This window comes from Branchiostoma belcheri, unplaced genomic scaffold (assembly GCF_001625305.1).
Source record: "Branchiostoma belcheri isolate BF01 breed outbred unplaced genomic scaffold, Haploidv18h27 scaffold196, whole genome shotgun sequence".
NCBI classification, from domain to species: Eukaryota; Metazoa; Chordata; class Leptocardii; order Amphioxiformes; family Branchiostomatidae; genus Branchiostoma; species Branchiostoma belcheri.
The window spans coordinates 129,692-144,754 of NW_017803446.1; the positions used below are offsets into that span (position 1 = coordinate 129,692).

At 39.5% G+C, this 15,063-nt stretch overlaps 2 protein-coding genes across 2 annotated transcripts in view; both read left to right on the forward strand.

Annotated features, from left to right (window-relative positions):
* Nucleotides 1–1,432: 1,432 nt before the first annotated feature.
* LOC109468244 (uncharacterized GTP-binding protein YGR210C-like) overlaps nt 1,433–15,063 on the forward strand; it is a 26,801-nt gene continuing 13,170 nt past the window's right edge. The window contains exons 1-4 of the mRNA XM_019766500.1: nt 1,433–1,581; nt 2,786–2,848; nt 3,280–3,410; nt 12,070–12,177. Coding sequence (XP_019622059.1) covers nt 1,512–1,581; nt 2,786–2,848; nt 3,280–3,410; nt 12,070–12,177 — 372 coding nt within the window. The 5' untranslated portion in view covers nt 1,433–1,511. The remainder of the gene's footprint in view (nt 1,582–2,785; nt 2,849–3,279; nt 3,411–12,069; nt 12,178–15,063) is intronic.
* LOC109468242 (tetratricopeptide repeat protein 22-like) lies at nt 6,303–9,039 on the forward strand. The gene is made up of 2 exons (XM_019766499.1): nt 6,303–8,223; nt 8,528–9,039. Exons 1-2 carry the CDS (start codon nt 6,312–6,314, stop codon nt 8,848–8,850), a joined length of 2,235 nt encoding a protein of 744 aa, XP_019622058.1. The 5' UTR covers nt 6,303–6,311; the 3' UTR covers nt 8,851–9,039.

The following is a 15,063-nucleotide window of genomic DNA, read 5'->3' on the forward strand; positions in this document are numbered from 1 at the left end:
AATACATTTACAATCCTGCACATTAGCAAAATTTTAAAACAAATTATTCGCATAGCCTTTACCTAGTAATATGCAACACACTGGTGAAATCTTTAATCATTTGGCAGGGACAACGTATGATATTGTTGGTTAACGTCCAAACTGACTAATATACATTTTTCACACCCTACGGATACACCAAGTGTTCAAACCAATCCATCCAGCCGTTCTTGAGTTATTTTGTTGACTAACAGACAGAATCATGCAACTGAAAATATAACACCCATGACACATATAACACACATTTTGTATTTTCTTTCTGTTTGTGACGTTTAAACAGAAACTGTGGCGTGCATCTCGATAGAATATTGATGCCAACACTCTCATGGAAGGGGAATATAAGGACATGTCAAAAATGAAAACAGTTAACCAGTTAACAATTAGTAGTGCAATGCCTGTCCTTGGTGCTGAACGCCATCCACACATAGCCAAACATTCCTGTTCCTGAACACATTTAGCTACAAATAGCCAAACAGTCTTGTCCCTGTTCACCATATATAGCTAGATGGTACAATGTCTGTCCTTGGTGCTGAACGCCATCCAAGCACAGCAAATATTCCTTTAAATAACATCAATAGATATCACGTGAGCCGCTTTTTTTTTACATCACAGACACCTTACACAGATGTGTTGCACAAGATTGGATGAGATAGACTTGCAACTAGTTGAGACTATGACCACCGAGTTATCACGTACCAACTCAGCACCGCCTCTGTTCCACCACACCTCCAGTCACTTATCCCAACAACAAGACAGGATCAAATCATATTTTCTTGCTAGACCTAGAGAAAAATGTTGTGTTTCCTGTTTCAGTCCTAAAAAAATTAGGGTCCGTAGGTAGGGATTATCTTTTTTTCTTCTTTAAACTGTGGCAGGGGAAACATCAACACATACCAATTATGCAAATGATGACCTAATTTGCATAATTAATGTGAATATTCTGTGACTCCTTATTGGTGAATGATGTGAATTTTATACACCACTATGCAGATATCATGTTAATGTAGAGGTCATTTGCATGATTAATGAGAACATGTTGAAATAAAGTACAACAAAGAAGAGAAATTTTACATAAAAAATATTGTCATTTGAATTAAGAAAACCATAAATTAAACTAGATTATGCTAATAGGACCTTATTTTCATAGTCAATGAGACAAATAAAAAAACATTTACAAAAACTCTCTCTATATAAAAAATATATTTTCATGGAGGTATGAGATCTCCGAATTCTTGTTTCTTTTTGAGGGTGCCAGGTGAAAATCAATGCGCGCGGGGATGTCATCCATAAAATGAAGTCGGTGTGGCCTAACAAAAAAGAAATCTCACCACCATGCATTATACGAGAGAACTCCCCTATAAATAGAATGGGACTGTCTAATTTTGACCTTTAACCTAAAATGGAAGTGTTATCATGATCGTCATTCAATTTTCTGTTGAGAATACTTTTGATATGACACTTTCAACACCGTTATGGACTACCAAGGTGAACAGAATGATGAAAAAGAAGCCTTACAAGCGATTTTTGAAGACGATTTCACCGGTGAGTGTAGCAAAATAGTTTGAGGAGCTTCAAATGAAGTGGAAAACAACACCGCCCCTCCCCCTTTAAGGCTTTTCATTTTTCATTGGGCCGTTCAAAAAAATAACTGAGGAAGGGGGGTTGGAGAGGCCGGATTTTACCTTAGGGGGTTAGTGAGTGTGGATTTGGATTGAAGGGGTTTAACCCTGGATTTGGATGAAATTTTAGGGGGATCAAGTCGCTTGGATAGAATTTTTAAGGGGCTAAGGCCCCAGGATGAAGGAGGCTCGATGAAGGCGCCCGGGGTCAAGGCCCTTGGATAATAATGAAAGGGGAGTCAAAAAGTAGAAAATCCAAGCTCTTCAACCCCCCCTCCTCAGTTATTTTTTTGAACGGCCCATTGACGCTATAATAATTATCATATGAATCTAGGCGACCAGGTGTTGGCGGGTAAGTTGATTAAATAGCAGCATTTTGGCATGGTTAGCAGACATACACTGTAATCCAACATGGTGGATGTGAAAAGCCTGTTATACATGTACAGTGTATGACACGTCGACGTCCACTAACCAAAGTTACTCATGTATCATCAATATGTCAATCTTTTCAAAAGCACTTTAATAAATAGTAGTATTATACTTGGAAATGCTGTTTGATTATATCATATCAACTTTGGGCACTGGCATGGCTTTTAACATTTAACTTAAGGCAATGTTGATTTGATTATATGGATCATGACATCCTCTGGGAACCCCAAAACTGACGCGAGCGTGCGAATAAAAAAAAAGAGTTTGACAAAAAAAGTGGTTTAAGGTTGAACAAATGACTAAACACACAGAGTATGGTACAAGTATAGCAAATAATAATAATAATAGACTCTTGATCATTTTCATTTCTTCAAATTTTCTCCTTTTCCAGAATTGAATTAGGTATTCTATGGCATTAGTATACATACGACATATATTTGCTCATTTTGTACGATTTACACTTACACTGTAAGTTACAGTATGGTCGAATTTTTTTTGGGAAACGGACGAAAATTTATGCACGCGTGGATGTCATCCATGTAATCAAATCGACATGGCCTTACTGATAAATTGGCTTGTCAACAAGTTTTTTTCATTGTTGACATGGGGACATTCCGTCACTATCCATTGCTTTATCCTAATGTTCGATATCTGAAAACTATATTTGCACATATGAATATTCTTTTCCCCACTTCCAGACCTTGCTACAACACCATGCAGTTTTATGTTAAAACTAAAGGACTTGGATGTCCAACTTTCAGGTAAGTTTAACAATTGATGTTATATGGGAATCCGTTTTTTACATCCATGAAAAATGGAGGTATTGTTTTTGGCATGTCTGTCTGCCTGCATGTGTGTGTGTGTGTGTGTGTGTGTGTGTGTGTGTGTCTGTGTGTTTGTGTTTCCGCACATTTGTAGCCAGCATATTACTTTTGAACCTTTGGATAGATTGTAATGACACATGTATTTGGTATGTGGGTAGGCAAAGGTCAAGGTCAATTTTGGGCCTCCTGGTGGCTGACCTTCGTTGATACTGCAGCACAACCTCCATTTTTTGTATCTTTTGACCTGGACATACTATGGTCTTGATTTTTGAGTGGTGGAAAGTATTTTGTGACATGTAATGTTACATCTTCTCATTGATTACAGTAACTGTTATTAAACCAAATTTCTCTTTTACCATATTCCTCAGGCCCCTTGTATGTAAAGATAACATACAGGGAGAGATACCCAGATGAGGTCCCGGATGTAGAAATCCCTCTGCGCTCTCAGGTCCTCACAACTCAGCAGCATACAGACTTACTGGATCATCTCAAAACAATTGTAAGTATACAACAGATATGTATGGTAATCTAAAGTCTCATTCATGTATTACTCCGAGTGTACCCCCCTAAAAGAGTACCAAGTCAAAAATTAAACGGCTGTATGAAAGTGTGTTTTTATTGGTGAGAATTTTCTTTTTATTTTATCATGATAGCCAACCCAATGGGTCTAAAACGTCAAAGCGGTGAAAGCTTGTTTGTAACTGAAGATGTTAGGACATAATTGTCAGCAGCTGCGCGCTAAGTCAGATGTGGACAGTCCCGTGTTTTGTGTAATGCGGTCTCGGTTTTGCAACGCGGGAGGGCCTGTTGTGGGTAGCCACTAGGTGCAATTTCTAATTGCCATTAAAAGGGATTGTGTGTTTAGAAGTCGTTGGCAATTTTTTAATGAGATTGTACAGTAAGTGTGCTCAGGATAGAATGACTGAAATCAATAGATTTAGTGTAGGAATATTAGGAAATCGGTCATGAAAAACAGGCATTAATGCATGGGTCGCAATGTAAGGAAAAAACTCATGAGCACAAAGTACTAGTATGCATTGTAGTGAGGACCTCTTTCTCTTTGACAAGGAATTGCATCAGATTCAGCTCTTCCATCTGGATTCTTTTCCTAATCTTGTCACCTTTCGCCTCTACCAGTGGCTTCAGGGTAAGCTTCAGAAGCAGCTGGAAAGATTAGAAATTGTACTCTCCAAACACAGGTTTTATTAGGCTTTGGCTTATCATTTTGGTCTTTTCAAGTACAATGTACTTGTATTAGGCTCTCTTTATATTCAGCCAAAATATATATAGTAATTAACTGCCTGGCAAATGGATACTGCCCGGCCAATTTCATACTGTCTTTAGGCCACAATTTGTTGGTTCATGGATTCGCCTGCTTCATTTTTGTCTGATTTGCAAAAAAGAAAGAAAAAAAAACTTTTTAAACCTCTGAATCAACTCCCAACAGTTAAAGGAGGTCCCTTCTCTTTAGAGTTGTTACAGTTTTTTCATCTATCAAAAGAATGCAGTAGTTGGGTTAAACTGTAAAGGTACAAACTACCCTGGTATGTTGACGTCATGGCTCCTATCATGCTATTTGGGGCTATCATAGGATGCCTTGGTCTGTTTTTATTACCTCCATGAAAAATGGAGGTATTGTTTTTGGCGTGTCTGTTTTTGGCGTGTCTTAGGAAGACAAAGGTCAAGGTCAAATATGGGCCTCCTGGTGGATGACCTTGGTACTGCAGCAGAACTTCCGGTTTTTCGCGATGACGTGAGGACAGGGTCACCACACTTTCACTATTATTCAGGTTATCTGAATTCTCTACACTGCACTAAGATAGATAAGGCTGATCATACGATAGCAAATCATCCCATCAAGTCAAGCATGACTATGTTGTCTGGGTGCCATCCGATTTTCTACGGACCAGCGGGTGCAAGGAGCTCCGTAGCATATAGGGTGGCACCCAGGGTAGAGAGCTTGACTTGTCCAAAAAGAATATTGCTGTCATTTTGTAGTAAATGTTTTCAGATTTTTACCTATAGTCACTTCGACATAATTGCATACCCTAACATTTGTTGCAAATTCAGGGTAACTCCAGACCAAATGCATTCATGGTAAACTTGATAATCACGCACCATATCTACATAAATCTACTGTACTGACATACATACAAAGTACAAAGCGTTAAAAAGGTTCCTAAAATAAAATAAGTTCGCCTAAGAAAATCACACAAAAAGCATATCAAGGACCAGTCACACAGTCTGAAAAATCGTAGAAGTCCTTTGATTTTCAAGTTAATCTTAGGTCACTTATTTCGAAATGTATTACGCTGGAATCACAGAGCGATGTTCAACAGTATCAACAGGAGTTCTTTCTGGACAGATCTAGATCGCGGGTGTCTGTGCACCCTTAGTAAGAAGGTGAACCATTTGAGATACTTGCTTATTGGCATGTGCAAAAAGAATATCTAACTTCTTAAATCAGCTTTTTCTCAGTCCCACTCTGAGGCAGTGTGTGCCAGCCACTTGGGTGAGCTCACCGTCCATTTTTTGCACCACCAACCATAGTTCTAACTGACCAAATACCCCGCAGATCTTATTCACAACCACCTGTTTTGTGAGAGCCGTGTACATTCCAAACATTCCAATAAATACCCAGTCGTACTCACCGCATGGTGACTATTCTTCAAGAAGCTACCAAATGTCCGACCCGTCTCAGACCGGGTGTTTGGTAGGACTGCGGTCAAATACCGACGCTCTGGGGCAGATCCTAGGACAGCAAATTATCCGATCAAGTCAAGAATGAGAAACGAAGGAAGTTTACTCGTAAACTGTCCCTGGAGAGAAAAAGTCGCACCTGGGTCTGTTATGCTGTCTGCCTACGAAATCAAGTGTCTTTCCCCGCGTTTGTGTAGTCTCCACCAGACTCCTTTGCAGGCTGAATATATAGTATAAATTGTCCTAAAACTGGCCAGGGGAGTAGTATTATGTATTACATTGTACTTAACGTTGAGCTGCCTTTGACACTGTACATACAATGAATTGGGCATAATTTTGCAATTAAAAGGATAATTAAGGAGATGATCCTCAATCGTGCAAAAGTTGTTAAGGCAAGGCCACGTGACGCTTTTGATACTAACACTAACAATATTTAATAGATCTAGCATTCACCATTGCGATGCTGATGCAAAGAAATTTGATTGATACAAACCTTCCAAGAGCAACCACCTTTCTGAATGTACTCACATGGAAAGTTGAACTACATCAGCTCAATAGCAGTGACGTCATGGTTTGCCCAGGTAGTCACAAGTTTTTTCAGGAAGTTGACCCAAACGACCGTTGTCAGTTTACTCAATCTGAGTGGAGAGGTTAAAGTCTCGACACAGTTTGATAACGTCTAGTCTGGACACCTGCAAACATGGCTGCCGGGGGACTTCTTGCTAGAGTCCCCACACCTGGCTTCTTTCACCTTGACTTGTTCATCAAGGACACGAAGGATGTTACGCCGTGGTATGACGAGCTCAAGAGAAGATTGGAACGGGAAAAGGGGCCGATGGAGAGTGCCATGACAAACCTACTGAGTGTTTTTGCGTTCCACAAAGTACACGGTAAAGGCGAGGCCCGGAAACTGCTGGAGAAACTCACTGAGAAGGATGAGAACAACCTCAACGCTATCGCCAACAAACAGTTCATATACAGCCAACTGATGAGAGCAAAGGATGAGATGGCGTGTAGGGATCGACTACAGGAACTGTTGTCAGACGAAGCCCGTGCGTCCAGAGCAAGAAACGCTCGCTGTTTTGCGGAGCAGGCCTATGCTCTTACATTTGATGTAAGGGACGACAGCAAAGACATGGTCTCGAAGGTGAGACATGCAATCAGTCTGTTGGAAACAGCCTTAAGCTTGGTGTGCGACACTGAGACGTTGACTAACGAGTGTCTTGTTTGGAAATACTACTTGAGTATCTGCTACTGGCGCTTCGATCAGGTTATGCATACGCGTCATGGGCAGGTTAAACCGCAACTGACTGAAGACGACAGGAAGGAAGGGCTACTTAAAGCACAAAGCCTGTTGATAGAGGTAACCCAGATGAATCCCAGTTGGAAGCACAGTGAGTCTTATATCGCTAAAGCATGGGCTCTTTTGGGAGCTCTGGTTCATAAGTGCACAGATAAATTTGAAAGCTATGAAACCCCAGACTACGTTAAGGAAGAAGTTTCCCTAATAGAAGAAAGCCAAATCGGTCCACAGTTTGGTTGCTTTGGAAAAGCGCTGGAAATCAACCCAGATGACAGTGAGATCTACCGTAGATTCGGGACGGGCTACATGCAAATTAGCATGTACAACAAAGCTCGAGATATGTTCGACAAATCAATAGACATAATGCCTGACAGTATAAGTAATTGGTTTGCATATTACGAAAGGTCACTTGTTAACATGCTAGAGTACGATCAACTCGTAAACCAGGTCCGGAAAGAAGAGGTATTGCAACTACCCTCTAAAGACTTACTGCAAAGGGCCAAACAAGACGCAGTGGTATCCTGCAAGGGTGCAATGACGCCATTCAATGTCTACCACCTTGGTAAAGTCTCCCACAGGCTAGCTATCCATCCTATAACAGGAGAAGTGAAGGACAAGGATGAATTAGACGATGCACTTGACAGCTTCGCCCAAGCACTACAGTTAGAGGATGGTTTCGCCTATTCCAAGATACATTCAGCCAGAGGCTGGAGCCTTGAAGTTGCAGGAGAACACGAGAAGGCAGCAGAGTCTTATAAGCGCGCAGTTGAAAACGAGGAAGCTACCTTCAACTGGAACCTTACCGGCGTGCTGAGAAACCTACTGAAACTCCATCGATTGGAAGACCACAGTAGTGAGCATTACATCGCCGAATTAGCTTTCTGGATCAACGAAGGCTCCAAGAAGTACCCGGAGATCACGAAAATCCTTCAAGGTTGCGTCTTCAAGTTCGGAAGTCAAATGATACAGGTATGTCAGCATCTTCTTGACCATGACAAACCCATGCTTGCCAAGCTTTGTCTCCAATGTTTTCGAACACACAAGCACTTGAGACACCGCACAATGGCGGCATCTATGGAAAGAAAAATTCTGGGTGTAGATGGTGATACATCGAGAGTATCTGGAGCAGATGGCATGACCTCCACGCAATCCAAGCCAGAAATACGCGTGAACATCCCAGTTTCGGTAAAGAAACCGCGGCATGGCCATGAGTTCCAGTACGACTTCTTCGTGTCACACAGCAGCAAAGACGCCGACTGGGTGGACTTCGCACTTCTACCAGCGATGGAGGTGGACTTGCGGTTTAAAGGTGTGCAGTTATCTCAACTTGGTTATCCTTTTGTCTTTTATTGTTTTTCATTGTGGAACATCATGTATTAGTATACAACATTTTATACATGCATTTTAAATCTCAATCCCTCCTTTTTTAGGATTTCAACAGGATGTTTTCCTTCTGTGACGGTTAACATAATAACTGTTGACACAAGGGGTTATGATCGGTCACTGATAAATGCACAGGCGTGGGAAAAGCTAACAATTGGGCCTCATAGTTTAACATATCGATTAAGCTAGCTGAATAAACATTAATGACTAATGTCGACGTAATTTCCTAGGTTGCGTAGCTGACCGAGACTTCGTGCCCGGGAAGAGCGTGTTCGACAACATCATGTACAGCATCGAGAACAGCTACAAGACCCTGTTGATCCTCACGCCAAACTTCGTGACCAGTGAATGGTGTAAGTACGAGACAGAACAGGCCTTGGTAGAAAGTCTCAAGTCCAAGACCGGGCGCGTTATTCCCATCATGCTCCAGGAATGTGACGTACCGGCTTCACTGCGCACAATCACGTACCTGGATGTGTCACATGATGCAATAGGCTCCTACGATTGGTTGAAACTGAAAAAAGCTTTGGAGGAGACGCCTCCAACAAAGTAAGAAAATTGTTGTGCAGGACATGACATGAGAAACTGACCATGTAAATGAATTTACTGTTGTTCTGTCGTCAGCATCTCTCAGATTTTATTGCCAGGGAAGTTCAATCCACAAAACAACACACTGTGTATTTAACTAAAATAGAGACTAATTATATATATTGTAGACTAAAGCACACTTTTCTGTTGGCTATCTAATAACTTCTTGATTGTGGTAAATACAGATACATATAGATGATATAGATTTGAGAGTGCATTCCATTTACTTTGTATCTTCATACTATCGACAGTCCTTCCTCCATTTATCATATGTACGGATGTAAGCAATATTAAGTTTTTATCTAATCTGAACTTAATTTTATTTGTTAGAATAAAGCAATTGTATTACAAAACAACAACACGAAAAGAAGAGCAATTTTGTTAATAATCAATATACAGTGTTTGGTATATAGTTAATATGTGACCGAACAATGGGCCAATCCAGTGCAACACAAAGTATAGTTTGATAAAGTTTGTAAATAAGAACACAATTCCTGCCAATGTCCAAGATTAATATAGAATACTGTAATTCCTGATTTGTTCACTGTACTTTTATGTTCACTGTTTTCACTGTCACTTCTGTACCGTGAACTTATCATTACAGTCAACAGGTAATTCCTGAACCTTCTTTTTCCTGCACCTGTCACCACCGTGAATGTATAGTACAGTGAACATCCCCATTTTTCTCAGACCGTGAAATTTTGCTACAGTGAAAATAAAGTGAATTACAGTATGTAACTATGAGCTGCCATGTATAAAATCGTGTTGACAATAAAAGCTGTGAGATATTTTCGAAGGTGCTTTATGTTTTTCTTTGTGTTGTGCATACATTTTTTTTAATATCCGATGATAACTGTTAATCATTTTATAACTCCTGGTGGCCATGCACTGGCAAATGTTTGCAATAGACTTATCATTGTTATCATCATCAATGTCTATTTCATGTCAATGTCTTTATCCTGATGAAGGAAAATCCTGGAAAAGGACAAGTTGAGGGTGCTATTAGCCTGCAGCAGCTCCCCTGGGAATCGTTCCACCATGGTTGAACCGCAACACAGGGTCATTGCAGCAGCCATTGCCCGGGGAATTCCACTAGGAGGTTAGCACTCCGACTTAACCCCCCTCCCCCCAGAAGGCGACAGTGGTCGATGAACATTTGATGTCTGTGTAACCCTTGTGATGGAATAAAGTTCAACATTTTACTGTAATATTGATTTAAGTTCCTAAAGAACAACTTTGTGTGGGCGTCGATAAATAACAGCAATCTCGTCTCATTCGCCTGATCATACACAGATGAAAGTGTCTGCAGTACATGTAGGTGAATAAACATGCTTAGCTTTAAGTCCTCATGTTGTTGCCATGTTAAAACAAGAATTCGGAGATTTCATACCTCCATGAAATATATTCATGGAGGTTTTTGTAAATGGTTTTTTTAATTGTCTCATTGACTATGAAAATAAGGTCGTAATTAGCATAATCTATTTTCATAATCAAGTTTTCTGAATTCAAATGACAATACTTTTCGTGTGAAATTCCTCTCCTTTGTCAAACTTTATTTCAGCATGTCCTCATTAATTATGCAAATGACCCCCACATTAACATAATATATGCATAGTGGTGTTAACCTTCAAGTAACTTACACATGTCACAAGGTATAAAATTCCCATCATTCACCAATGCAATTATGCAAATTAGGTCACATTTGCATAATTGGTATCTGTTGATGTTCCGTCTGACGCAGGTTAAATAGATTACATGTATAAATTAAAGTATTATTATATAAAACACAGTAATTATAGAATTTCCTCCTTAATTATGCAAGGCCTCATTTGCATAATTTGCATTTAATTAAGTACAACTCTCTCTCAGCTACCTACACACCAAAAATTATGAAAATACGTTGTTCCTATCTTGACTTATTGGCTTAAGAAGTTTTTACCAGGAACTAACCTGCAGTTCAAGAACAAGCTGCTGGGGGAACAAACTTACACCACTTATTCGTGACATAATAAGCTTTATATCATACCCGGGCCGCGATAACGTTCGATAACGGGTTCCGGACCGGGCCGTACTTTACGGTACGGCCCGGTCCAGAACCCATTATCGAACGCTTCCATGGCTTCCATAAAACAATTAGAACGCGTTTCGCCCTAACCGCGAGCGCCACTTTCGAAAATTCGAATACAGAATCCGGACGTTGGAATTGATGTTGTTGCGTTTTAGGGTTTAGTGCCACCAACTTTTGGCTCATCTTACCAGCGAACCAGCAAGGTAACACCAGGGTCAGCAACACGCTTCCAATCAGAAAGTATCACACTTCACAGAGAATTGTCGCCAATGGTTACTTCTCTGTTGCAATATATAAAACTTCACGGAGGGTTGTCGCCTATGGTTTCTTGTTTTTATTTTTTTTCGCCCGCCCGCTCCATTATTTTTCTAGAAAAATCCGTTAACCAAGAAATGAAATTGGTGTGGCCTAAGTTCGGAATCGATTCTTGACTTTTAGCTTTTTTTTTTTTTTACTTGAACCTAAACATTTAACAAGTCCAAAACCAGTCCAGCGAACCAGTAAACAGCACTAGTGTCTTACATGAAGAACTTTATTGCACGACAATTGTACAGGGTACATTGTATGGCAAATAGGTAACAATAAGTGGCATAGTAAAATAGATAGGTATAGAATAAAACTTAACAACTTATGTATAGAAAAGAGATAATCAAAAGTTAGCTTAGGCTTTACAATCAGGCGAAGTTATTTATGGGTACTAACTAGTACATGTGACAGCAAATCAGTATTCTTTCTAATAACAAAACAGTCTTTTATGTATTTACCTATTTTTGCATTGTGTGGGCTGTTGCATTTAAATATATAATCAAATCTATCTGTAGCAACAAGTCTATTGAAATCTGTCGTATTTGAAGTGAGGTATTTGAATAGCTTATATATATCACGTAGGACATCATATCTAGAGCATTCCATGATAAAATGAAATTCATCTTCAATTTTCTGTGGGCAAAATGGGCAAAATCTTTGGTCAGGGGCTACATTGTAATATCTTCCTGTTTCTATATTCAGTTTGTGACTGCTGATTCTTAGCTGTGTTATAGCTTTATGGATTTCAAAATTTTCTATATCATAAAGGTATTTTTCTTGTTCATAACATTTTTACATGTATTGCTCCAGGCAGAAGAGAGTGTTGGCATGGCCATGGTGTTTACACTGGTGGAGGCAGCCAGAGACTGGATCAACCAGAATGTGTGTCCAGACACAGCTGATGAGGAAGAACCACAGGTATTTCAATTGTATATACAGTTTTTGTAACTTAACTATATGTCAAAGGTGGTGAAGGGCAAAATACATTTATAAAAATTTTATCTCCAACTGCTCTAGCCTTAAATGATCAGGAAAGATAAGCGCTATTTAAAAGAAACCACCGAAACTCACCATAATTTCCTAACATTCACTACTGGTGAAACTATGTACAACCCTATTAAAACATTGCAGAAAAAGTCTCTGCTTGTCCTATTAGCTTCTGTTCTATGGTGGGTGGGACGTGATTTTGACAGTTGATTGATAGGGAGGTTATGCTTGAAGGTGACCCTGCACGTGCCGAGGGGATTGAGCTTGAAATATTTGGTGGAATTCAGGAAGTGGACAGGTGTAATGCCAGATTGAATTACATCATACATGTACAATCCCCTCCACAGTTCTTTTCTATTTCATTAGGCCTGGGAATAAAAATGTTGTTTTTCCTGTACGTATGTGTTCCCGACCAACACTAGAAAAAACTGCCGACCCCAGCCTTTTTTTGGGGGTGGACCTGTGCAAGAGATATAAATTTTTCAAGCTAATCGATCTGAGTTATGAACTGTTATACAATCAGTTTCCAAACATTGACATTGAAAATACAAGAGTCCTCATGCAAGTTTTACTTTGTTAAACTGCATTGTAACGTTATATGTTGGACCACAAGTTGGATGCCTAAAGATTGCCAAAGCCTAATAAAAAAAAGAAGGAATAAAAAAAAAAAGATAATCCCTACCTACATGTACCAACCCTGACCAAGACTGACACAGGAAACTGGAAGCACAACATTTTAACAAAAATAAAAACACTTCCCGGAGTTCTGTGGGTTTGGAGGTTACAAAAACTAGCAATACTTCCCTGAATTCTGAAGTCTAGTGCTGCGTAGTACGGTACCTAAACCCACATTTAGGTTCAGGTCCGGATTCAAGTCCAGAGGTTTAGGTTCAGTTCCGGACTCGTAAGTCCGGACCTTTAAACCCATGGCATATACAAAATTGCATGTTCAACTTGGCAACCTTGCAATGTTGTCTGGGTGAAACTTTGGCCACATAACATGGAGGATGGTACTTGACGATGCCCGATGGCATTTAAGTTTTCTTCATTTTGCAGCAAAGATTTTGCAATCTACGGAACTTCTGGTTTTAGGTGGTTTGGAAAGAAAAGGGGTATGTGAAATGGTCTTTTATGGTAATACAATGTAAGTCCGGATTTCTTGACTTTTAGTTTTTTTTGGACTTGAACCTAAACATTCTTACAAGTCCGGATCCAAGTCCAGTGAACCAGTAACATCTGTGTCCATAATATCACCAGGGTCCATGATATCGCCACCTTGAGAAACAGTGTGCCTAAAGATATTTTTACTGCAACATACTTTTGGTATCGACTTCTCACACATCAAATGTACATACCTAGGGTATGTTGCAGTAAAAATATCTTTAAGCACACTTTTTATCTCGGCCGCCTGAGCGGCCGAGGTATTGTGCTCAAAAATAGGTACCTTGGATGACTGGATAAATGTTGATTTCGACCGTGAAAACCAATGAAACCAATTACTCTGCATGTATACTTTACTTTGTGGTGTCGACCTACCGGATGATAGTGTCGTTATTCTGATACAACGAAGTTGCTAAAAAAGAGGAAATGCTGTTTACCACAAAACCATTGTTTTATATCATAGTATGCATTTAATGTTCTAGAATTTCGCTAATAGCTGCTGTAATTGGACCAATAAATCAATGACATAAATTATGTACATTAACCTTCCATATTTGCTTAAGTCGCAAGATGTCGCTTTTGATTGGTGAATAAATCACTGTGACGCACGTAAATATTCACTTGAAATGAGAAATTACCGCCCAACAAAACGGACCATTAGATTCCCAGTGCTGTATTACTCTTTTGTTCTTGTGGTCAACTTGTTTTCTTTGCTTGAATCGCGTAAAAGACCAAGGAAAATACAATGAAATCGGCAATCGGCCCGATCTGCCGCTGCCATCTTGGATTTTTTTGGAAAGCTGCAATTTGGCCCAAACCGCTAGAGGGGGCGAATTAAAATGTTTAATATATTCGGTCTGAAGTTTTAGTAGCTCTAGCAGTAGAGGAGAAGTTTGATAATGCATAGAACGGATAAAATAGAATAAAATTAAATGAAATAAAATAAAACAGAATAAAAAATAAAATGAAAATAAATAAAAAATAAATAACTAGAAAGGCCAATATTTGCTTTGGAGCAAATACAGCGATGGGTTCACCACATTTTACCACATGGCAGGGAAAGAATGAGAAACACAAGGGAAAACAATGATTTACATTGATATAACTATAATATGAAGTAACATACAACTAAAACAACAGTTGGATAGCTATTCCCTACTTTATTGGTTAGGATTTTTAATTGCATAATGCAAACTGTTGATTTTCAAAATAAAAAAAAAAACGTTACATGACCCCGCATTCCAATGCTGGAGCAGAAAAGCTTGAAATACCTACCAAAACACTTGAATAAGACATACTGTCAGTATGGAAATACTCTGTGCAGGTGTTAATCAAGTTAAATCCCAACAGCCAATCAGCAAGAAATGCTCTGTGCAGGTGGAAATGCTCTGTGCAGCCTGTTAATCAAGTTAACCCTACCTAGACCGGGGGGGGGGCTAAAAGTGCCCGCGGCAACTTTGATGTCACCTAGCGTCCGAACGGCTAGCCGTAGAACGACCAAACTTGGTGACTTTTCCTAAAATATTGTTGGCAACAATTCTCTATCATTGGAATAAGATAATAATTTTTTGTGTTGCCATGGCAACGGGTTTCTGACAGGCATTTTTTGCTAAATTTAGTACTTTTTGTTTCAACAATAGAATTTTATGGGTTTTT

What these genes read in the sequence shown, in the direction of transcription:
- LOC109468242 (XM_019766499.1), top strand. Translation starts at nt 6,312, where the DNA reads ATGGCTGCCGGGGGACTTCTTGCTAGAGTCCCCACACCTGGCTTCTTT. An exon ending in GGTGGACTTGCGGTTTAAAG is followed by an intron (nt 8,224 to 8,527) that starts GTGTGCAGTTAT and finishes GTAATTTCCTAG; the next exon opens with GTTGCGTAGCTGACCGAGAC.